This window comes from Erythranthe guttata, chromosome 10, assembly GCF_056151865.1.
Source record: "Erythranthe guttata isolate IM_541 chromosome 10, IM_541, whole genome shotgun sequence".
NCBI classification, from domain to species: Eukaryota; Viridiplantae; Streptophyta; class Magnoliopsida; order Lamiales; family Phrymaceae; genus Erythranthe; species Erythranthe guttata.
Genome location: NC_142542.1, coordinates 19341022 through 19364310, shown reverse-complemented (window position 1 = coordinate 19364310; position 23289 = coordinate 19341022). Strand labels below are relative to the sequence as shown.

General features: G+C 36.4%; 5 protein-coding genes across 5 annotated transcripts; 3 read left to right on the top strand and 2 right to left on the bottom strand.

The window, feature by feature from the left end:
• Positions 1-235: 235 nt before the first annotated feature.
• On the bottom strand, positions 236-2385 carry LOC148767769 (uncharacterized). Its single transcript, XM_088824421.1, has 2 exons — positions 1813-2385; positions 236-1703 (listed from the first exon to the last, which is right to left on the bottom strand). Exons 1-2 carry the CDS (start codon positions 2310-2312, stop codon positions 332-334), a joined length of 1872 nt encoding a protein of 623 aa, XP_088680547.1. The 5' UTR covers positions 2313-2385; the 3' UTR covers positions 236-331.
• Positions 2386-2403: 18 nt separating this feature from the next.
• On the bottom strand, positions 2404-8256 carry LOC148767768 (uncharacterized). The gene is made up of 2 exons (XM_088824783.1): positions 8077-8256; positions 2404-3147 (listed from the first exon to the last, which is right to left on the bottom strand). The coding sequence occupies exons 1-2, from the start codon at positions 8254-8256 to the stop codon at positions 2404-2406; spliced, it is 924 nt and encodes a 307-aa protein (XP_088680909.1).
• A 3404-nt stretch (positions 8257-11660) lies between these two features.
• LOC105949425 (zeatin O-glucosyltransferase) lies at positions 11661-13279 on the top strand. Its single transcript, XM_012972735.2, has one exon. The coding sequence runs from the start codon at positions 11703-11705 to the stop codon at positions 13158-13160; it is 1458 nt and encodes a 485-aa protein (XP_012828189.2). The 5' UTR covers positions 11661-11702; the 3' UTR covers positions 13161-13279.
• A 4969-nt stretch (positions 13280-18248) lies between these two features.
• Positions 18249-19787, top strand: LOC105949299 (zeatin O-glucosyltransferase). The gene has a single exon (XM_012972587.2). It carries the CDS (start codon positions 18346-18348, stop codon positions 19753-19755), a length of 1410 nt encoding a protein of 469 aa, XP_012828041.2. The 5' UTR covers positions 18249-18345; the 3' UTR covers positions 19756-19787.
• A 493-nt stretch (positions 19788-20280) lies between these two features.
• LOC105949287 (zeatin O-xylosyltransferase) lies at positions 20281-21886 on the top strand. The gene has a single exon (XM_012972573.2). It carries the CDS (start codon positions 20348-20350, stop codon positions 21785-21787), a length of 1440 nt encoding a protein of 479 aa, XP_012828027.2. The 5' UTR covers positions 20281-20347; the 3' UTR covers positions 21788-21886.
• Positions 21887-23289: the final 1403 nt, after the last annotated feature.

The window sequence follows — 23289 nt, the reverse complement described above, 5'->3', positions numbered from 1 at the left end:
GTGTAAACGTACACGAAATGGAAGAACATATTTCGTGGAGTTTTCTACGAAATGGAAGACCATATTTCGTGGAATTTTCTACGAAATGGAAGACCATATTTCGTAGATTTTTCCACGAAATATGAAGTGACATTTCGGTAAATTCAGTACGAAATAACTAAAAATTCAAATACAAATACAAATTGAACTAGAATTCAAATGCAACTAAAAATTGAACTAGAATTCAAATACAACTACAAATTGAACTAGAATTCAAATACAACTACAAATTGATCTAAATTTCAAATACGAATAAAATTGAACTAGATTTCAGATACAACTACAAATTGAACTACCGACCAGACTTTAATTGTTCGTACAAGAGTAGTCGGGGTTTGTACGTTTTGAGTAAGTGCCTCAAGTTTTTAGCTCTATGGTGTACCCATGCCGGATGGATTGGTGGTAGTGGACTATTTGCGACCAAATTAACAAACATGAAATGATTGTTGTGCAATGTCACAACAATCATACATGATAAGTGACCACTGCCAAACATAGGAAGGTAAGTCATACTCCCTACTTGAGTCAAAAGTACCACTAATGCACTGTATCTGGTAGCAATGGCCAATCCCATTTCATTCATGTCCATCCAATAAGCTTGTGGACAAGGCCCTGAGGTCCAGTCACACTTGCGTATGACCTCAACGTATCCGGTACTGCCAAACATCGCCGTGTAGACACTAGCATGCTCGTATAACTCAATAAGCAACTCCCCTCTCACTTGCGGCCATCTTTCTTGATCCCCGTACACGGCTTGAGCAACGCACCGGTACCCACAGTTGCCATCCGCCATCACGTTAACATAATCTTGAATAAGACGGACCATAAATCTGGGCACGAAAGAATAAAAGTCGATTCCTTCATGTGCAGGTATTGTAGGGGCAGCAGATTCTTGTGTGGGAATACGAGAACCACGACCTTTCATCTTCGATTGAGGCGTTCCATCAGTGCTTCTCTCAACCTTTGTTTTAGGAATCTTTGCACCAGATGAGGTTTGGCGACCCTTGGAACCACACGACGACTTAATTGTCTCCTCATCAATATGATACTGCCATCCAGAAGGGTCTCTCTTTGTCGAGTTATTCTTTGGTCGTCCTTTGGTCTTAACAAATGATGGCTCGGACAGATGCGACGTAGACGGATAAACGATGCCACGCAATGAGGCCACGGCATTTATCTTACTCGTGTAATTCATCTTCTTCAAATTGCAATTCAGGTCATCAATCTGTCTATCCACAATCTCCTCGCGGTTTACTTGATACTCAGGTAGCTCCGAAGGCTCAACTGCCATGGTACTCCAGAATGGATGCAAGTCTGAAATGACGAACGTGTCATTATCTTCCATTTTCTGCACAATTTTGCACGCGCATGGGAGCCCATGAGTATTCCAAAGATAGTGTGTGCAAATACTCGGATCTTGCATCGCCGGGGACTCCATCTCTTCATCCAATTTCTCTAATGCCAGATGCGTAACATAACAAATCAAACCCTGAAAACACGGCCATGCTGCAGTATGCTTCCTTATCTTGGATGATAATGAAAAATCGCACTTCAGCTCACTAATTTGGATATAAACTTGGTCCCGAAGTTTGCCTTGCACGTTATCCAGACCTCCGGTCGAAGCATTTAACCAACCCTTCGCTGAAGAATGAGCGCTCTCCACCCTATCCAATTACAACAACAATCAGAGCATACAACGACAATCAAATTACAAAATAAATATTATTTTTATATAATATCTTTTATCATTTAAATAACTAAAACATGTAATACCTGTTGGTGCTCGTGTTGCCAAAATGATACACATTGCGAGTATAGGCACGAACAAACTTCTCCTTGTATATCAACCACGTATCATTCAAATACTGTATCAGCCTAGGATACCCTGCATACCGTCCAACAATTTCATTGTAATTGTAATGATACTCTTCTTCGGTTTCTGATTTCACCAGCTTAGCCCACAGCACACGTCGGAATATTAGACCTTGGTCCTTGTTGCCTCCCATAAATTTCGTCGCATTTGCCTCAACATTTCTGTTTATATGGAATATACACAACATATGATACGAAAATGGGAAGACATTTGGCAGTGCTTTCAAAAGACCCAACTCTCTGTCTGTCAAGATCGCATCAGGTTCGACACCATCTAGCAACTCTTTCAAACAATTCAAAGTCCACTCGTAGGTGTCTGCATCTTCATGCGACATAAATGCAACAGCAATTGTATAATTCCTCCCAACTGGAGTTATCCCAATTATTTCCAAAAGAGGCATTCCATACCTACAACAATGTTGTTTTTACATATTTAAACAATACAAGACATTAAAACACAATAATCATAATTTGAACAATCGTAATTTTTACTTACTTATTGGTTTTGTATGTGCAGTCCATCAATATAACATACGGGAACAACCGTAATAACTGAATAGATTCGGGACATGCAAACATAATATCTGTAATCGTGTTGCTCGTTTCACTATCGACGCGATGCCAATATCGATACTCGCCTTTTTGAAAGTCATGCATCATAAACTGAATAACAGTCATGCCCTCCATTTCCTCAGATTTAATCTTGGCCAACTCATTGTAAACATGCTTCATAGAGGTTTGTATCGTCGGATCATCTTTTCTCAGTCTATCCATGATCAACATTGGCTTCACGTGAGAATTTCGCAATTCTTTAATTCTTGCTTTCTGTTGCGGAGTTATACGACTAGTCGTACCTTGTCCGTGAGGAAACAAAGTCGGACGATGACTATGCCTGCCATCGCTGACAGTCAACCGCCATAATTCATCAAACCTTGACCTTTTGCCAATCAATTTGAACGGACAACCACATTTTTTTGTTCCTGAGTTTCTAGGATCTTCCACATCGATATTCGTTTGTCGGCCATGTCCGTATTTGTCACACGTCATGTACTGTGCATTCTCCCTTCTAGACTGACAAATCAAACGGTGACAATGACTAACTGCAGTTTCTTTCGCCCAGTTGATTAATTCTTCCCTACTGCCGAACACAATATCAACTTGGAAGAAGTGAGAGAAATCTTCATATTCCTTTTTATCCAAAACCGAGGGATCAAAATACAAATTGTCGTCATATGGCTGCGTAAATACAAAAAAAAGGTTAGATACTTGCACAAAAAAAATTAATAACAATACTAGGTATTTCGTGTAAAATCACACGAAGTATATGCATACATTTCGTGTAATTTTACACGAAATGTATTCATACATTTAGTATAGTACTGCACGAAATGAATAACAAAACAGTTTTACTGCTATTTCGTGTGACTTTACACGAAATAATAGGTATAATTTCGTAGTATTGTACACGAAATGACTGGAAAACACGAATAAAGTGTTCATTTCGTGCAAAACAACACGAAATGACTTGAATAATTTCGTGATATTCTACACGAAACGACTGAAAATCGAAAAAAATCACACTAAAACGTATTTTTTTACCTCATTTACGGGATCGATGTTGGCCATCTTGATAATCGTTGGGTTTTAACTGATTTCTACGAAAACAAATCACGATCTACGAAAGTCGAAATATTTGGATGTTGAGAGGATTTTGTAAAAGGTTAAAGTGTTTTTTGACAAATGAATTATTTCGCACTGTAGCTGGAAAAAACCGCACTGATAATAGCAAGCCCCTAGCAAATATGTGCATGTAATGACAAAGTTTGTTGTCAAAAAGGGCACCACTTGAAATTTGGTCGGCGTGGCTTCTTAACAACCACCGGTGAATCAAACATCCACTTTCCCCAAATGGATAACATATCCCTACCGTGAGACAAAACATATACAACGGTCCCATTACGAGTTGTCTAACACGTGTCAAATAGTGATAGGTTAATTGGGTATTTATATATTTGATACTGATATACCTAAATGGGCCGGCCCCGATGGGCCCTCATATTTATCTACCAATTAGGCCCGTTACACGAAAGCCCAAGCTCCTTCAAAATAATGCTTGGGCCCAACAAAGTAAGCCCAACTCATTCAACGATATATAAATAAGTGTTTTACTCATTCGTAAAGGTACGTTCTAATTATTCACGATCAACCTCGAGTTTAATTTATTCTCTATACTATCTCTACGATCCGTACATCTGACTTGAGCGTCGGAGGGGTTTCCGCCGGATCAACCCCCGGCTTAGTTCACGTGTGCTCATTTTGTAGGGACCTCAGGATCATCAAGTTGTCAAGCTACTGATCCGCTTTGCTCTCCCAGCTCGTTTTCTACACTACCCTAGGTGAGCTATATTTTAGCCTCATCATTTTCTCTCCGAGCTGACGCCTCAGGAGGATCTTGTTGGCTACGTGATCTGGTTTGCATCGTTCCCACAGACGGCGCCAAAATGATGAGGCTAAAATATAGCTCACCTAGGGTAGTGTAGAAAACGAGCTGGGAGAGCAAAGCGGATCAGTAGCTTGACAACTTGATGATCCTGAGGTCCCTACAAAATGAGCACACATGAACTAAGCCGGGGGTTGATCCGGCGGAAACCCCTCCGACGCTCAAGTCAGATGTACGGATCGTAGAGATAGTATAGAGAATAAAAATCGAGGTTGATCGTGAATAATTAGAACGTACCTTTACGAATGAGTAAAACACTTATTTATATATCGTTGAATGAGTTGGGCTTACTTTGTTGGGCCCAAGCATTATTTTGAGGGAGCTTGGGCTTTCGTGTAATGGGCCTAATTGGTAGATAAATATGAGGGCCCATTGGGCCGGCCCATTTAGGTATATCAGATACCTCATTTTTTAACGAGTATTTTTGCACCTTGAGGTGGTTGAGTATCAAAATAATTCTCACTTTAGTGTCTCCATTGGAGGAGGATTTTTTTAATTTTGAAGTATCAAAGTGGTAGTTTTTTAGTTTGATACTGCATTTAGTGCCTGCCTACATTGGAGTTGCCAAATAAATTTTTCGATTGAGTTTGTGGCACAAATGTAGTTAAAAATTTATTTTTAGGGGGACAAAAAGGCACGTTTGATCGAGTTTGAATTGATTTGTCAACATCTTTTAGATCGAGTAGCTCACATATATATAGTTACATAGTCGGCCAAACTATAATTTACATTTTTCTTACGATTTACGAGCTATTTATAATTTTTTAAGTGCACTTCGAGCGTCAAACAGATTCTAATGCACTTTTGTGATTTTATTGTGTCGCAAGATTTGTTCTTTCTATACAATTATTTTCTAATAACAAACCCCCACCATATGTTATATTTATCAAGATTGATATATCAAACTTATCTTAATGTAGTGGTTTAGTCATATTTGATAATGTCTTCTACCTCTAGCCCCAATTCAAACTCATCCATATATATTACTTTGTTGTCCCATATGTATGTAGTTTTGCTTATATAAATTAAACTTTGAGTTGACTAGACTCGAGTTTGATAGAGACCAACTCATCAATAGAATTAGCAAAATATAATGACTAGCTATAGGTTTAGATATGAAGTGAAAATTTTAAAACCCGCACCCATCACCGTTAGCTAATAGGGCAGGGATTAGTCGATAAACCTGGAGCGAGACGGAGCGGATTAAATTGACATCCCTATCAAAAAAGAATCAAACTCAATAGTAAAACGGAATAACTAAATTTATTCTAAACGATACAAAGAATTCCTAATATATCTAAACCAAGTGTTAGAATTGATTGATGGAAAAGAAAACTATATTAATCAATCGGAATATTAGTGAATAACTAAACTAAACTAGATTCGATACCAACATCTATTCACTCCATGTTGGCCACAATTTAGACACATGCCCATAAAAAGGGAAGAAAGCATATATATATTTATGAAAAAAAATCCTCATTTTTTATAGAAATTACATCCGACTCCAGTAGTCTGTAAATTTCTTACATCAACCCCTTACAAAAGGGTATTAATGTAAGAAGTTTACAAATTACAGAAGTGGATGTGATTATAAACAAAATGAGAAATTTTTTCGTAACTAAACTTTACCTCGGGGGCTGTTGTAATCTACACTATTGAATTGCGTTGACATTTTAGGAGAACCTATGCCTTTTCTTTTTAGTTTAAAGTTTATCATGTTATCTCTTATCCATTGATGATGGGATTTATTCTTTTTTTTCTTTTTCTTTTTTCTTCTACATACATCACATTGGAGTGGACCATTTATTTATTCAAGAAATGAAATCCATCTTCATAAATTATTCCACTAATCAATTATATTGGCATACTATTAATTTGATAGTCAAATTTAGTGGCAGAATCATCTTTTGTTGGAAAAGATGAAGTAACCAGTCGTCAGTTATATTTCTATAAATTAATACAGTTAGAACTTGGCAAAATTCTATGAAATATTAAATCATAGAGCACAAAATTTTGTATGTATTTACTAAATGGGGATCGAAAGAAAATTCTTATTTAAACAAAATTATTAATTTATCTAGATTATTGTTATTTAAACGGAAAAAAAAAAAACAGAAAAATAGTCAATTAAAGGCGGCCGAAGTGTTTCATTTGACAACAACATTCATTTAATTGGATATTGCATTAGTTGCGCACACAATCTGCCAACTAATTCAAAGTCTAAACTTGAGTAGTATTAATTAATGTGGTTTATCTATAAACATTCTTTAATAAATATACAGTTAATTGGAAACATTTTAATGAAAATCCGACCTAAAATCACTTCTTCGAAAACAGCTTATTATGCGCTCGAATAACTTTTTTTTTTTACAAAAAAATTGAAGATATTTTTATTAAAAATACTATTTTTTTTTTTTTGGAGAAGTACTAAAGATTTTATAGATTGTTCGGTAGAGCTTAAAAGTTTAGCTTAATACTCTTTTGGGTCTAATTTATAAAAACTCATTATACTTATAAATGTTTGTATATAATTATTTAAAAAAAATGTTTTTATTTAATATTTATGTATGAATTGTCTAGTATATGTCTTAAGGGCTGGATCCATCTAGAGCCCAATTTAACTATACTTTCAATAATTAAACTATTTGTAAGAAATGCAACGTGGCCCATTCCAATGTGTCAAGCCGCCAATTACTATTTTTTTTTTCTTTTTCTTTTTGGTCAATCTATAATTCATAATTCATAATTCAAGATGTTAAATACTATTTTGTTTTAACATTTTTAACAAATTTATAAAGAAAAGGGGAATTCTTTTTTTTTTTTTTAACAATTATTGGAATTTAAGGGGAATACGATGCTACACCCGGTGACTTTCACCGGGTGGCTCTTTTCTTGACATGTGCCCTTTTTATTTATTTTATAATTATATTTCTAAAATCCATTGGGCTATAACTGAACCCGTAGTTGGAATCTTATTAATTTGGGTGCCCGGTTATATTCACCAAGTATAGCATAGAATTTCCCGGAATTTAATAATGTCAAGATTTGAGTGGGCCCCTCTTTCAAGTTATGCAATCACATGCTCGATCGCACCTAAGATTAATTAGTTTAGACTTTAGAGTATCAAGTTTTTTTAATCCAAAGATAAGACTGTAATTAGGAATATAATAATAATAAATAATAATTAATGTCACTATCATTAAATAAAGATTAGGCCTGGATACGATTCCCTATTAGGTCGTACCAAACTCACTATATCTTTTATTTCCGTTTTTACTTTTTATTATTTATTAGAGTAAAAAACAGTTTGCCCCCTAAACTAAGGGCCGATTTGCACTTTACCCCCTAAACAAAATTTTTTTGCACGTTTTTACCTGAACTCATTAATTCGTTGCACGGTGCCCCCTGAACTCAATTTTCCGGCAATTTTGACCGGAATGTTAAAACATGTGCTTTGCACGTGATATTTTGAGGGGTAAATTTGTCTATTCACTTACATGTTGTATAATAAATATAAATTAATCTTTAAAAAAATAAAAAAATAAATAAAAACAAAACAAAAATAACAAAACAAAAACAAAAAAAAAAAATATTGTCTTCTTCCCTTCGCCACCTGCCACCACCCCTCTCTCTCTCCGCCCACACATCACACACACACACACGCAGTTCATCAGTCCTGCTTCAATCGCCACCAACCCATGCTTTAATCCATGTTCATTTCCTCTCAAACCCGCCGCAAGACCTCCATTTTCGCCGCCAAAGCTGTTGCGGCCCAGGAAAAAATTCCACCGCCCGTTTGCCGTAAAATCCGTTTTGAAATACAACCCGTTTGATTCATCCATTGCTAATGATTCTGGAACCCATGTTCTTAATGTGGATCCCGTTTATGAACCCACCCCTCATAATCGCCCCATTCGAAGAAATTTGGAATTCTTTTAAATTAGTGTTTGAGATTTTTAGGGATGGATTGGGTTTTTGGGTTTTTGGGTTTTTAGTTTTGAATTTTTTTTTGGAATATCGGTGGCTTCCTTAGCTGCAATGATTCAGTGCTTCGAGTGGAAAGCCGACGGAGTTTGTACTCGTCGTGTGGATATGGAAGAAGGGATCGGAATTACTTTGCCGATGGCTAATCCTCTCATTTGTTCTCATATTATCAGGCTCATCTCCATTCCATTTGGTATCTATTTTTGGTTCAATTGCTCAAAGAAAAACAAAAAAAAAATCACGGGGAAGGTGGGTTATTTTTTTTGTGCGCAGGAATGGTGGGAGATGGAAGACGACTTCTGTTTTCTTTTTTTTTTCTTTTTCTCTTTTTTTACAATATTTATTTGTAGTTAATATTAAAGATGTAAGTGAAGGGACGAATTTACCCCTCAAAATATCACGTGCAAAGCACATGTTTTAACATTCCGGTTAAAATTGCCGGAAAATTGAGTTTAGGGGGCACCGTGCAACGAATTAACGAGTTCAGGTAAAAACGTGCAAATTTTTTTTGTTTGGGGGGTAAAGTGCAAATCGGCCCTTAGTTTAGGGGGCAAACTGATTTTTACTCTATTTATTATTTATTTTACGATATCACTTAATACTAAATTACTAATACTTTGCCACACTCGAAATTGCTAAAATCAATAATTTATCATTTGCTAAATTACAACCATCTAGGTATGGTTAATTTACAAAAATCTTCCTCATGTTTGGGTAATTACAATCACCCTTTCAACTGTAAATATTTTTCCATGTCCACCCTTGCAGTTTCAAATTTAGTGAAATTTTCGAGAGTATGTGGAATATTATCACTTTTGTACTCGTTTTAATCATTCGAACTTCACATTTTTTAGCAAAATGATCATACTATGTGTTTTTCGGCTTGTATATATCAGATTGTGGTGCATCAGAAATTGTATTTTAACACAAAACATTGTACAAACTACAAACTATAGCACGTTCCACGTAATCTAAATGATTATTTGCAATTGACAACATAAGGATGGAGGTGTAGGAAAAAAACATAGTTGAGCGGGTTAGATGTAATTATCCAAATAATTTTTTTTTAAATTGACCATACATCAGGGGTGGTTGTAATTTACCCTTTATAATTTATACACATTGACATACATTATATATATCTACACATCATTGCATAGGATGTTAACCGAAAATTATCCTTACAATATTTTTGTAGTTAATTAAAGGTTGTCTGATCACAGTGTTTAATTAGCTTATAAGATGTTTAAGAGTTTATAAGTTTTTCTGTAGTGTTTAAATTTTTTTTAAAAGATTTTAAAATTTCAAAATATATGTTGTGGGAAAGCAAATCATTTTTTTTAAAAGTACTTCTAACACAAATATTTATTTAAAATTCTATAATATATAAAAATAACTTATAAGCTAGTTTATCCAAATTTCAAACTTAATTTGGAAAATAAGACGTATAGCATTCACAACAATTTATCAAATATAAAAAATTAACAGATTTTTGAAATAAATTTAGCGAAATGGACCCTATAAAATGACATTGCAATATCTTATTTCAACAATAAAATAGCTATTCACGTGACACATTCTTATTGAATTTATTTTTGGGTAAATAGTATTTAACCTGGGATATTTTGCGCATGACCTCCTTATATTATGAAATGAAGCACATAATTCCTTTGTAGTTTTGATATTTTGCACATGACCCTCTTATGATATGAAGTTAACAGAAAACCCCCCTAAATAGAAAACTTGAAAAGACTAAATTACCCCTATCAAGTAAAAAATTCTTGTTTTAATTTAAAAATAATTATTCTATAAAAGGAAAAGCTTAATGTACTTTTTTGTAAAATGAAAAATATAATGTATTATTGTGTTTTTTTAAATTTTACAACACATATATATATTTTTTAATTTAATTTTCATTTCAACTTTAGAAAATGTTTTTTTTAGATTTTTTCCAAAAAAAAGTAAAAAATAAAGACTTTGTTTCTTAAAAAAATTAAAGTTCGATAACTTCTATAATATAATATATTATATAGAAAAGTAATATAATAATGATAATGTTAAAGATTTTCAAATTAATTTTCAAAATTGAATAAATTGTCAATCGTACAATAACTAGTATTATATATCTTTTGTGCTATAAAATTAAAAAAACACAATAATATATTATATTTCTCATTTTATAAAAAATGTCATTAAGTTTTGCCTTTTATAGAATAATTATTTTTAAATTAAAACAAGATTTTTTTACTTTAAAGGGGTAATTTAGTATTTTCCAGTTTTCTATTCAAGGAGGTTTTTTATGTGCTGATTCATACTATAATGTAGGGCTGGGACTGGGTTGGTTCTTGTCCACCAACCGACCCATTACCGACCATATTTTTAGGTGGATAATCAATTTTTAACCGACCCATTGGATCGGGTCGGAAATTTCAGCAAATTCATCTATAATGGGTCGGTTGGTGGTTTCTAATATTATTAAAAGTTGGTTGACCGATAATTATCGGTCATCCAACTATATTATTAAAATTTTATATAATAAAGGCCGTGTTTTCTTAAGTGATTATTGAAATTATTAAAATAATTAGTATTTTAAATTTTAAAAACAATCAACAAAGGAAAAAATAAATTGACCTAAATCTTCCACCGATTTCTTTATGCCCAAGATTAAACAAAAAGCCACAAAACTCCACTAAAGATCTCTTGTGCATGTTTGAAATTATTTTGAATTTCCTAATTATATTATTTCGTTAAATTGTTATTTATTATTTTCAACTGATAAATGATGATCGCACCGTGGCATCACGCTGAATGTGAATATTTGTACTCCAAAATTTGAATTTTTTTTAAATGAACCAGGTGACTGGTATAAACCATCAACCGACCCATTCCGGAACCAAATATTCGTTGTCAACCATCAACCGACCCACAAAGGTTGGGTCGCCAATGGTTTTAGAATTTGAGCAAAAATGGTTTGATGGATGGGTCGGTTTTTAGGCTGGTAATCGACCGATCCAACGCAGTCCCAGCCCTACTATAATGGAGTCATGTGCAAAATACCAAAAATACAAGGGGTTATGTATCTAATTTCATACTATAAAGAGTCATGTGCAAAATTAACAAACCACAATGGGTTAAGTGATATTTTTTATTGTTATTATTATTTGAATCTTGTCGACAATCGACATATAGATTCAACACAACTGTATTAAAGTTGCATAACCAATTTCTTTTTTAAAATATATATTTATTAATTATATTTGCATTTTCTTATCCAATACGGACTATATATATAATATATATACTCATGATGGCACAAAATGTAAATAACATATACAGTTTCATATATCGATCTCCAAATATGGGCTCCAATGGCGGCGTAAAGCAATCTGCAGAAGATCAGGTAGCGGTGGTTATGGTGCCTTTCCCTCTTCAAGGCCATCTCAACCAGCTCCTCCACCTCTCCCGCCTCATCTCCGCCGCCGACGTCCCCGTCCACTACGTTGGCACCACCACCCACAACCGCCAGGCACGGCGGCGGATCCACGGCTGGGACCCACTTTCCAACCCCAACAACATCATCTTCCACGACTTCTCACCCATCTCATTCGAATCTCCGCCGCCGGACACCTCCGCGCCGCCGTCAACCACCCCGTTCCCTTCGCACCACCAGCCGTTGTTCGACGCGCTGTCGGCCCTCCGCCGCCCCGTCAGCCAGCTGCTGCGGCGCCTGTGCGCCGCCAGCCGACGTGTCATCGTCGTCTACGACTCGCTGATGGGATCGGTGGTTCAGGATTTCATCGAGTTCCCGAACTCGGAGGCGTACACTTTCCACAGTGTGTCGGCGTACACGATTTTCTTTTTCCTGTGGGAGAACGTGGGGCGGCCGTTCGCCGTCGACGGCGGAATCCTGGAGGACTTGCCTTCCATGGAGGGGTGCTTCACGCCGGAGTTCTTGAAATTCGTCCGCCGCCAACACGACTACATGAAGCTGAACTCCGGCCGGATTTACAACACATGCAGGGTGGTGGAGGGTCAGTTCATGGAGATGTTGGAGAAACCCGAGATCAGCGGGAACAAGAAACAGTGGGCCCTCGGGCCGTTCAATCCGGTGGTGTTGGAATATTCCGGCGAATCTAAGAAAGGCCGGCATAGATGCTTGAAATGGCTCGACGGGCAGGCGAAGGATTCCGTGATTCTTGTTTCTTTCGGGACGACGACGACTTTGTCGGAGAAACAAATCAAGGAGCTGGCGGCGGGGCTGGAGAGATCGGGAAAGAAATTCATTTGGGTTCTGAGAGACGCCGACGGCGGCGGCGGAGAGGTTTGTAAAAGAGTTGAGTTCGAGGAGAGAGTTAGAGAGAGAGGGATTGTAGTGAGAGAATGGGCGCCGCAGTTGGAGATATTGGGACACTCTTCCACCGGCGGATTTATGAGCCACTGCGGCTGGAATTCTTGCATGGAGAGTATTTCGATGGGCGTTCCGATCGCAGCCTGGCCGATGCACTCCGATCAGCCGAGGAACACCGTGCTGATCACAAAAGTGTTGAAAATCGGGGTGGTTGTTAAGGATTGGGGCCGGAGGGATGAGATCGTGACGGCGGACGACGTGGAGAAGGCGGTGGGGAGGCTGATGGGGTCGGAGGAAGGGGAGGAGATGAGAAGGAGAGCGGCGGAGCTGGGCGGCGCTGTTAGGAAGGCGGCGGGGGAAGGTGGATTGAGTCGAGTGGAGTTGGATTCTTTCATTTCGCATATCACTAGATAGGATTATTATTATTTTCTTTGTGATCACCTCAAATATTTTGATAATTATAATTAAAATGTTTGCTTGGTGGATTTTATTTTATTGAATTAGGATAATAAATAAATTGATTTCTGATTAAATTGTGAGGGACTTCTTTTACAAACTTGTGTCAAATTTGGAGTCTATTCATAATATTTGAAGAATATACATACATAAAGGAAATATATATATATATATATATATATGTTGATCAAATTGATCGCATGCATTTACTCCTTTCCTTAAAAAATAAAAAATTAAGGAAAAATTTACGGTCACTTCAGGTAAGGTTAAATTACGAAAAAACTACTCATGTTTGGGTAATTACAATCATCTCCCTTAACTATGAATTTTCTTACACACCCGCATGATGTTGAATTAAACAGAAATTTCTAGCTTACGTGGAATGTTCTCTAGTTTGTACTCGTCTTGTGCAAAAATGCATTTTCAGAATGCACTGCAGTCTAATATTTACAAGTAAAGAGACACATCTTAAGATTATTTTGTTTTAAAATTGGAGCTCGAATAGGATAAAACGGGTACAAACTGAAAAATATTCTACGTAATATAGAATATTCTACTAAATTTGACACCGCAAGGGTGTGCGTGTAAGAAAATTCATAGTTAATGGCTGATTATAAAGACCATATGTAAATATGATGGGGTTTTTCGTAATTTAACATTACTTGATCTGGGATGGCTGTAATTTATCCAAAAAATAATATAATTCTCATATTATTATAATGTTGTTTTGAATTTGCGTGCATAAATCTTAAACAATGACTAGAATGGCAGGGGATGGAGTTGTAATAAACTAATAATCATGATTCAAGAGTCAAAAATAATCATCTAATCTCATTTTTTTTTATAATAAATAAATAAAAATTAAAAAATAAATAAAAAAATAAAAAAGGACGAAGGCGGCCACCTTTGCTAGATTGGGTACAGGTTCATGGCCTAAAACCACACTAAAAGTCAAAACAATAAATAAATAAATAAATAAATAAAATATTAATAATAATAATAATAATAATAATCAGCACTATCATTTAATTTAATTTACTTTTCAAAGACGACGCCAAGTCATTAATTAATTGAAGCACAATTATTACTATGAGAAATAAGATCGTCCTATCAGAGCCGGCCTTGGGGGTAAGGCCAGGGAAGCCTTGGCTTAGGGCCCCACCCCACAAGGGGGCCCCATAATTTTTTTCATAAATCACTATATGGCCCAAATAATTAGTTATATAGCACATTTTAGTCCTTAAATATTTTATTAGATGTTGTTTTAAGCTATATGTTAATGGAATATTTTATAATCTCAACTATTCAAAAAATATAAAGAAAGACCAATTTAAGTATTGTGTTTTGTAGATAATATTGTTTATGAATTAATTATATAATTACTTACAGTATGTTATTAATATCCAAATGTATATGCCAATTTTGTTTAAGATTATAATTAAATCTTAAACGAAACATTCATATCACAAAAAGATTGAAACGAACTGTTGTCGGTTGAGACGAACAATATAATGATCAATATATGTACTTTTAATAATTTTGATCAACGATTGTTTTTTTTCCTCCACATAATGTGTTGTTTATGCATGAAATAGATGCATATATATCATTATGTCATCAAATGTTTTTACAAGCCAACAACATTAAGGTTCGTATTTGATATATTTCAAATTCACATTGTTCTTTTCAATAAAATAGAAAAAAAGTTTGTTTATTAAATAAGACATTTGTTAAAAATGTGTACCAATAACAATATAATTTATAAGATACTATTTAAAAAAATCAAAATAATAATGTTAAGCTCCGCTTAGGGCCCCCAAATTCTCAGGGCCGCGTCTGCGTCCTATGCATCATAGATAAAATCATATAGGCACGTGCCCGAAATACTAATGTACTTCTACAAACAAAACCTTAATTTATTTGTTATTATTTCTTTTTCTTACCCAAAAATCAATTCTACTATGCAAGTGGGTACCAATGCCCGAAGACTCTATTAATTTAATAAAATATTAAATTATCAAACAAATAATTTAATACGATTTTTATTGAATCGAGATAGAAAGAAATTATTATTTTATTGAGGTTGTATTTGTTAGTCTGAATTTGACTACAATTGTCCACGTGAAAAGATCATGGTATGATCGGCGTACAATCCAATGTCGTAGGCCTAATTTTTGTGTATTTTCTGACACTAATTAGTTCAGAACAATTGACGACGTCTAAAATCTTACAAATAGTATTTAAAACTAAGTTACAGGTTCAATTTCCAGTTGGAGCAATTGCTGAGAGGGGAGATGAAGTAAAATAGATCTTGATTGAAAATAAGATAGATATTTTGTCGACATGCCCACAATTTCTTTTTCTATCGACAAGAACTAATTAAATTATTTATAAATTTAAAAAATAAACCATTTGTGTAGGACCATATATAGAGATAGATAGTGAGATATATCCAAATTCATGCCAACAAAAATTAAGGTGAGTTTATTTAGTGTCTCACTTGAAAACCAGAGAATAAAAGCAATGGGACCTAACTCATAAATAAGGAAAAGTTTGTTACCATCTTTTTTTCCTAACAATTTTAATTTTAGAAAATACAAAACTATGTCGTTTCCACATTTCTTGGAAAACAGCTTAGCCGACACGTAATAGCCACATTAAAGTGACTCATGAGTTGCAGAATTAGGTTGAACTATGTCGCGCACATGAAATTCGTGAGATAAATTAATAAACTCGTTTAAATAATATAATTTAGATGTTATCTGTAAATTAATAGTCTAGACTTAGACATATATATAAACATAATTTTAGTGCAATCATTTTATATTACCATAATCGCATAGTAAAACTTCAACAATAATCATATCACAATACAATAAAAATCCTTACCAAACACCAATAAAATAAAAAACTTTTGCATTGAAAAAAAAAATGATTGAAGCATACATCATTAAAACAAAATAAAGTATAAACTTGTTTTTTCATTAAAAGGCCTATTTTTTTTTTTTTTTTTTTTTTTTTTTTTTTGTAGTTATTAAAAAACAAACAATTTTTTGCAATTAAAGTTTGACCTCAAAGAACTGAAAGCATTAACGTGCCTCGAACCGCCTCACAGCGAAAATCCGAATTTTCAGTTTATACTAAAATCGTAAAGGTATTGGACAACCTCCGATATGGAAATCGACTCGGCCCGATTATTTTAAACGCACACGCACTTGCTCTCAATTTACATAGCAGCTGGTCCCTTGCCTATTTAATACAACGTGTGCATTAATTCTTACACATGATAAAAACATGGCCACTTCTCTTTGATTTTTATTTGTAATAAGTATGGTTCTGACGTGTCGTCCAATCACTGGATAGACAGTACTGAATCGAAGTATAACATGGAACTGTTTCTTGATCAATACACCGATTTAAATAAAATTGTTTAAACTAACATATATATACATTTTAGTTATTTACTTATTTAGGAGAAAATTAGGATCTTAAAGCACCTTATATCTTTTTATTTCTCCACAATTTTATATAAATTATAGATATATATTATATTTAATATAAAAATATAAAATAAAATGGTTAAAACTTGTACTATTTTAAATAAAATTTATGAATATATACTTATCGATTTTTAATTTTTTATATCAATGTCTCTAAAAAATAATACGAGACGTGTCATAAATCCCATTAAGTGCAATATATTATTAGAATAATTTAGATTTTTTGGTCATACTTGAAATATGATAAAATTATATATATATATAATTTTAATTAAAAATTCGCAGTATAAAATGTCTTGTGAACCTAAAATTTTTTAATCCCCGAACCCCGAAAATTTTAGTTAGCCCCCCCTACTTTCTAATCCTGGTTCCACCCCTGTACATAAGCTCGATTGTTTGTTGGGGCATTCGAATATGAGCCAATTGACACAGTCTCACTTGTTCCAACTGTTAGATCATCCAATTTGGGCTGCCCCAATTTGGATGAAATGGTCCTTTATTTACGGGTATGGGTTAGGCCCACTGGGCTGAACCACTTCTCGATAATAGATCACATTGATAATTTGTTAGTACTATTGGGCCACGTTGTCCAGTTAAATCTTTACGATAAATAATAAAATTTCAAAAAAAAATTAAATAAATAAAAGAAAAAGAAAAAAGGAAAAGGAAAAGATAGAATTTCAAGAAAACAAGAGGCAATGGGTTATTTTTTATATGTTTGAGGTGATTAATATATTTCCATTATTTTTTATGATTCCTTAATTTTAAATAGTATTTATTATTATACATATTTATTAATTATTTACGTTAAGGAAATTAAGAAAAAAAATCGAATTACAATTAATTTTTTGAATATTTTTGTTTAATTTTTTTTGTTAATTCGGTAATTTACTATACAAAATTAAACATTATATTTTGGTTCGATAAACAAAATGAAATTTGTTCGAATAAACACCCCTAAACCCTAGATGACGTGGCACTTGTAGGGTTTTGTTTATCAATCAATCACGAGATGGTCGACAATATCAGTCGTTTGTTTGTCAGTTTACGATAAATCCTAGCTTTGACAGCTAACTAGATCCTTGTCATAGTTTTTTTTTTGTCAGTACTGCAGCATGCATGCATAATAATTTTTGCTAGACAATTTGTTGTCTCCATTGCATTATGTATAGTCCTTAATTATTTTAAAAACTACATATAAATTTATTTTTAAGAAAATCCGTCATATCATGATTATGGAAACATACATTGTACATGCATGCTACATGAATATATATATATATATATAGATGGAAAATTATGAAAAGTTAAATTACGAAAAAACTATATATATATATATATTATACCATATATATATATATATATATATATATATATATATATATATATATATATATATATATATATATATATATATATATATATATATATATATATATATATATATATTATATTATATGATAATATGTATGTACTGAATATACCGGCCACGTATCATATATATATACCTCTTGTAATCATATAGCATTGACTACGATGTATATATGTGTATATATTGAACTTAGCATATAATATATTACCAGTCAAATTTAATTTGTTCCAACATAACTAACTAACTAATCATCTTCCTTAAATTTCCCGAAATGGAAAAACCTGAAAAAGAAGAAGAAATCGCCGTAGTAATGGTGCCATTACCAAGCCAAAGCCACCTCAACCAGCTTCTTCAACTCTCCTACCTCATATCCTCCGGCGGCCTACCTGTCCACTTCCTCGGCTCCGCCACCCACAACCGCCAGGCCAAACTCCGCTCCTCCCACCACGGCCTAAACCCTAATTCCGCCGCCACTAACGCCATCCACTTCCACGACCTCCCCACTCCTCCAATCCCCGCACCCGACCCAATCTCGAACTCCACCGACAAACTCCCCACCCACATGGCTCCGGCCGTCCTAGCCTACATGTCGCTACGCGAGCCCATAACCGAGTTCTTACGGCGGCTGTCGGAGAAGACGAAACGTGTCGTCCTGATTCACGACTGGCTCGTCGCGGAAGCGGTATCCGACGACGCCGTTTCGATTCCTAACCTAGAAACTTACGCATTCAACTGTATGTCGGCGGTCAATCTGTTTTACATACTGTGGGAAACGGCGGGCAAGCCGTTCAGTCTCGCCGGAGAACCAAACGAACTCGTCGTCCCTTCCGTGACGGAGTTTTTCCCGGAGGAGATAATTAATTTCATAGCGGTAAAACCGGAGCATTTCAAGAAAAGAGATGGAGATATCTTCAACACCACGAGATTGATTGAAGGAAGGTACATTGAATATCTCGGGAGACGAGAAATCGGAGGAGTTGAGAAACAGTGGGCTATCAGACCAACGCTCCTCCTCCGGGCAAGAAACCCCGCCGCCGGAGAATTAAATCCCCGGCGTCATAAATGCATGGAGTGGCTGGATAAACAAGCTCCGAAATCCGTGGTGTACGTTTGTTTCGGAACGAGTGTTTCTTTGTCGGAAGAAGAAGCTAAGGAGATTGCGTTAGGGCTTGAAGAAAGCAAGCAGAAATTTCTGTGGGTTTTGAGAGATGCCGACAAGGCGGACATATTCGCCGGAGAATCAAGAAAGATCGAGCTGCCGTTAGGGTTTGAGGAGAGAGTGAAAGAAGATGGAATGGTGGTTAGGGATTGGGCCCCACAGGTTGAGATCCTGGCACACGAATCGGTGGGTGGGTTTATGAGCCACTGCGGCTGGAACTCTTGCTTCGAGAGCTTGGTTATGGGTGTGCCGGTGGCGGCGTGGCCGATGCATTCCGACCAGCCGTTGAACGCTGTTTTCTTGACGGAGGTTCTGAAGGTCGGGGTGGTTGTGAGGGAGTGGGCACGGCGGGAGGAGGTGGTGGAGGCGGCGGTGATTGGGAAGGTTGTTGAGAGGTTGATGGCGTCGGAGGAGATTAGGAGGACGGCTGTGGAGCTTAGCGCCGCCGTGAAGAAATCTATGGAGGACGGCGGTGAATGTTCTAGGGAAATGGATAGTTTCATTGCTCATATTACTAGATGACCGACTAGTATTACTTTTTTTTTTTTTTTTTTTTTTTTTTTATATTTAAATATTTAAATTTTTTATTATTAATATTAATTTCTTTTTCACCTTCCATTTTAATAGAAAAAAAAAAATGTTATAATGAACTTGCACACCGTACCTTAGGTGGTGGTCGTCGTCGCTTCTACATCGACTACATGCACAAAAATAACAAACCGTCCATTTCTTATTTTTATTATAAACATTACGATTTAAAAAATCGTAAATTAATTCAAGTGGAGGATGTTGTACATCCACAAGAAATTTATCGCCAATTTGTGGCATGAAATTCAATCATTTTATATACTTTTAATAAAATAAATTTACGTTTATATTTGCACAATAATTATATTATATTATAATATACTTTTACGGTGCATGCGATTAAAAGACAAAAGTAATCAATTATAAGAAAAATCCAATACAAGATCACATGCATCATGCATGTGTGTGTATGTATATATATATATATATATTCCGCACGTGTGTCCTTTCTTTGATGTCTGTGTGTAGAGTCACTCTATATAGTAAGTTCCATTTAAGGTTCAATACACCACAACTTACACCTAATATGGAAAACCAGACAAACAATCCCTCCGCCACCGCCACCGCCATTGACAACACCACAGAAAAAGCTCAAGTTACAGTAATAATAGTCCCGTTTCCAGCACAAGGCCACCTGAACCAGATGCTGCAGCTCTCCTGCCTCATTTCCTCCTACTCAATCCCCGTCCACTACGTCGGCTCCGCCGTCCACAACCGCCAGGCTAAACTCCGGGCCAACGGCCTAAACCCTAACGACGTCGCCGGAATCAACTTCCACGACCTCCCAATTCCGCCGTTCGCCTCTCCTCCACCGGATCCCAACTCCGTCAACAAGTTCCCGGCGCAGCTCCAGCCGGCCTTCGACGCCACTTTAAACCTCCGGCAACCACTCGCCGACTTCATGCGGACCATGTCGGAGAAGCACAGGAGGGTTGTCGTTATTCACGACCCACTCATAGCTTCCGTCGTCGAGGATATCGTCTCGATACCCAACGCCGAATCGTACGCGTTCAACTGTATATCGGCGTTCTGCGACGTGAAATACTTGTTCGAAATGATGGGGAAGCCCTGCCCGGTGCCACGTCTGCAAGAACTCCCCACCATTGAAGAGTGCATTACAGATGGGGTTCTGAGATTCATCGCGTTGCAGAATGAGGGTTTGCAGCTCAGAAATGGAGATCTCCACAACACGTGTCGACTTCTGGAGGGCCCTTATTTGGACATACTCGAATCCGAGGAGATCGCCGGAGGTCGGAAGAGTTGGGCTATCGGGCCATTAATTCCGGCGAAACTGCCGGAGAAAACAGACGGCCGCCGACACGACTGTCTGACGTGGCTGGATAAACAGGAATCGAAGTCTGTGATGTACGTAACTTTCGGGACGACGACTACATTGACCGACGAAGAAATCGAAGTTCTTGCTAATGGTTTAGAACAGAGCAAACATAAGTTTCTTTGGGTTTTGAGAGAAGCCGACAAAGGTAACGTCTTTGACGGAGGAGAAAGAAGGGAAATTCAGCTTCCGTCTGGTTTTGAACGGAGGGTTGACGGAGTTGGGCTGGTGTTCAGGGACTGGGCCCCACAGCCGGAGATATTGGCTCACGAGTCGGTGGGTGGATTTATGAGCCACTGCGGATGGAATTCTTGCATAGAGAGTATAACTATGGGGGTTCCGATTGCCACGTGGCCGATGCACTCCGACCAGCCGACGAACGCCGTTCTGGTGACGGAGATACTTCGGACAGGGTTGTGTGTAAAGGAATGGACAAAGGAAAAGGAAGAGGTGGTCACAGCGTCGACCGTCGAGAGTGTTGTGAGGAGAATGATGGGCTCGGAGGAAGGTGCTGAGGTCAGAAAGAGGGCAGAGGATTTGGCGGCGGTGGTCCGGCGGGCGACTGAGGAAGGCGGCGCTTCTCGACTTGAGTTGGACTCGTTCGTTGCCCATATTACTAGACAGAATGAATGATGATTGATGATGATCAGTTATTTATTGTATATTACCAATATGCCCTTGGGCTTAAGCATGTTATTATAGGCCCATTAATTTGGTCTAGTGGGCTTTTGTGAATCTTATAGTTCTTTGAGTTAGCTTTCTAATCCAACTTAAATCCGCTAGATTGGATGCTGACAAAGTTATGCATGAATGAGTCACATTTTGAATTTTATATACCTCAATACATCAAAGTTGTGGGGAGTATTCATTGATTCATGTATATTTTTCTCGTCCGACATCCAATTTTGGTGATTCAAGTTCGATTAGGAAACTAACTCAGAATACTACAAATTCTATTTTTCGGGTTTTGCAAAATTTGGAATTAAAAATGATCAAAATCACATTTAAAATCGTAGTGGTATTATTAAAGCTCGAACGACATTTATCGTATTCCGCATATGAATGGTATTTAGTGCAACTTCAACCCCTATTAATATTACACAATTATATAAAAGATACTACAAAGCTCAAAGGCAGCCGAGACCCACACCCACTTACAAAGTCTGCCACTAGCCCTACGTGGAGAAGATATAGACAGTGGATGTGACTACATTCGGCCCGTCGACCGAGAAAGGCAAGAAGCATGCGACTTGACATTCACTGGGAAAATGTCCAATTGCTACAGAAGCAATCACACAAGCGGTCTCTCTCCATTGAATCGACTTGCTCGCAAGGAACGTGACAACTCGCTCTCATCATAGAGAAACTCAGCTCGAAGTAATCACATCACTCCCACGTGTGATAATTTGACTGTAGACAAACAGAGCATGGGACCCACCACCCCAGCCCTACGACGTGTATAAATACAGTCTTGAGACACAAGAAAAATGGCTCTTTCTGGTATTCCAAACACACTTTATTTCACTATATCTCTTTAGATACCCCTATAGTGTTCCCTCACAATTCCGACTCACATGACCGTCGCAGTGCTAATGTCGAGAAACCCTTAACCCAACACTCCTTTTTGCAGGTCTTTCAAAAACACGTGAGCTTCCTGATATAAGTCAAATCTCCTGAAAAAAACGATCGCATTATTCTTCAAATATAAGCCGTCATCCTACTTGTGTTGCGTCACAAACAAACGTTAGGGCACCGAGATCTTGTACCGCAAAAACCCTCTGACGTCCAAGTCAACCATGAATTCTAGATAATAAAGCTTCGTAGAAAATCTTATGCAAAATGGGTCCCGGCCCTAATTGAACTTAATTAGTTCAAATGCACCTAGTGGGCTAAACTTAAGTAAACATTGGGCTTTTCCCTATGCATTGAAATTATAATTAATTTCGGCCCGAGGCCCATCAGAAACATATATGATATTAGAAGGACTAAATAATAAAATATGCAAAAAATGATTCATAAGTTGTCACTATACATTAAATAAATTGATTGCCGGCCATAGGGGGAAATATAAATTGAATGATTGGATCATTTTCCAGTATTAATGCACACTGAATTCTTGGTGTGGGAGTCACGTG

Excerpts from the sequence above, each read along its gene's own strand:
- LOC148767769 (XM_088824421.1), bottom strand. The coding sequence starts at position 2,312 with ATGCCTCTTTTGGAAATAATTGGGATAACTCCAGTTGGGAGGAATTAT. Across the intron at positions 1,704-1,812 it reads GGCAACACGAGCACCAACAG|GGTGGAGAGCGCTCATTCTT; the intron begins GTATTACATGTT and ends GTAATTGGATAG.
- LOC148767768 (XM_088824783.1), bottom strand. The coding sequence starts at position 8,256 with ATGGATGAATCAAACGGGTTGTATTTCAAAACGGATTTTACGGCAAAC. Across the intron at positions 3,148-8,076 it reads AAGCAGGACTGATGAACTGC|CCATATGACGACAATTTGTA; the intron begins GTGTGTGTGTGT and ends GTATTTACGCAG.
- LOC105949425 (XM_012972735.2), top strand. The coding sequence starts at position 11,703 with ATGATGGCACAAAATGTAAATAACATATACAGTTTCATATATCGATCT.
- LOC105949299 (XM_012972587.2), top strand. The coding sequence starts at position 18,346 with ATGGAAAAACCTGAAAAAGAAGAAGAAATCGCCGTAGTAATGGTGCCA.
- LOC105949287 (XM_012972573.2), top strand. The coding sequence starts at position 20,348 with ATGGAAAACCAGACAAACAATCCCTCCGCCACCGCCACCGCCATTGAC.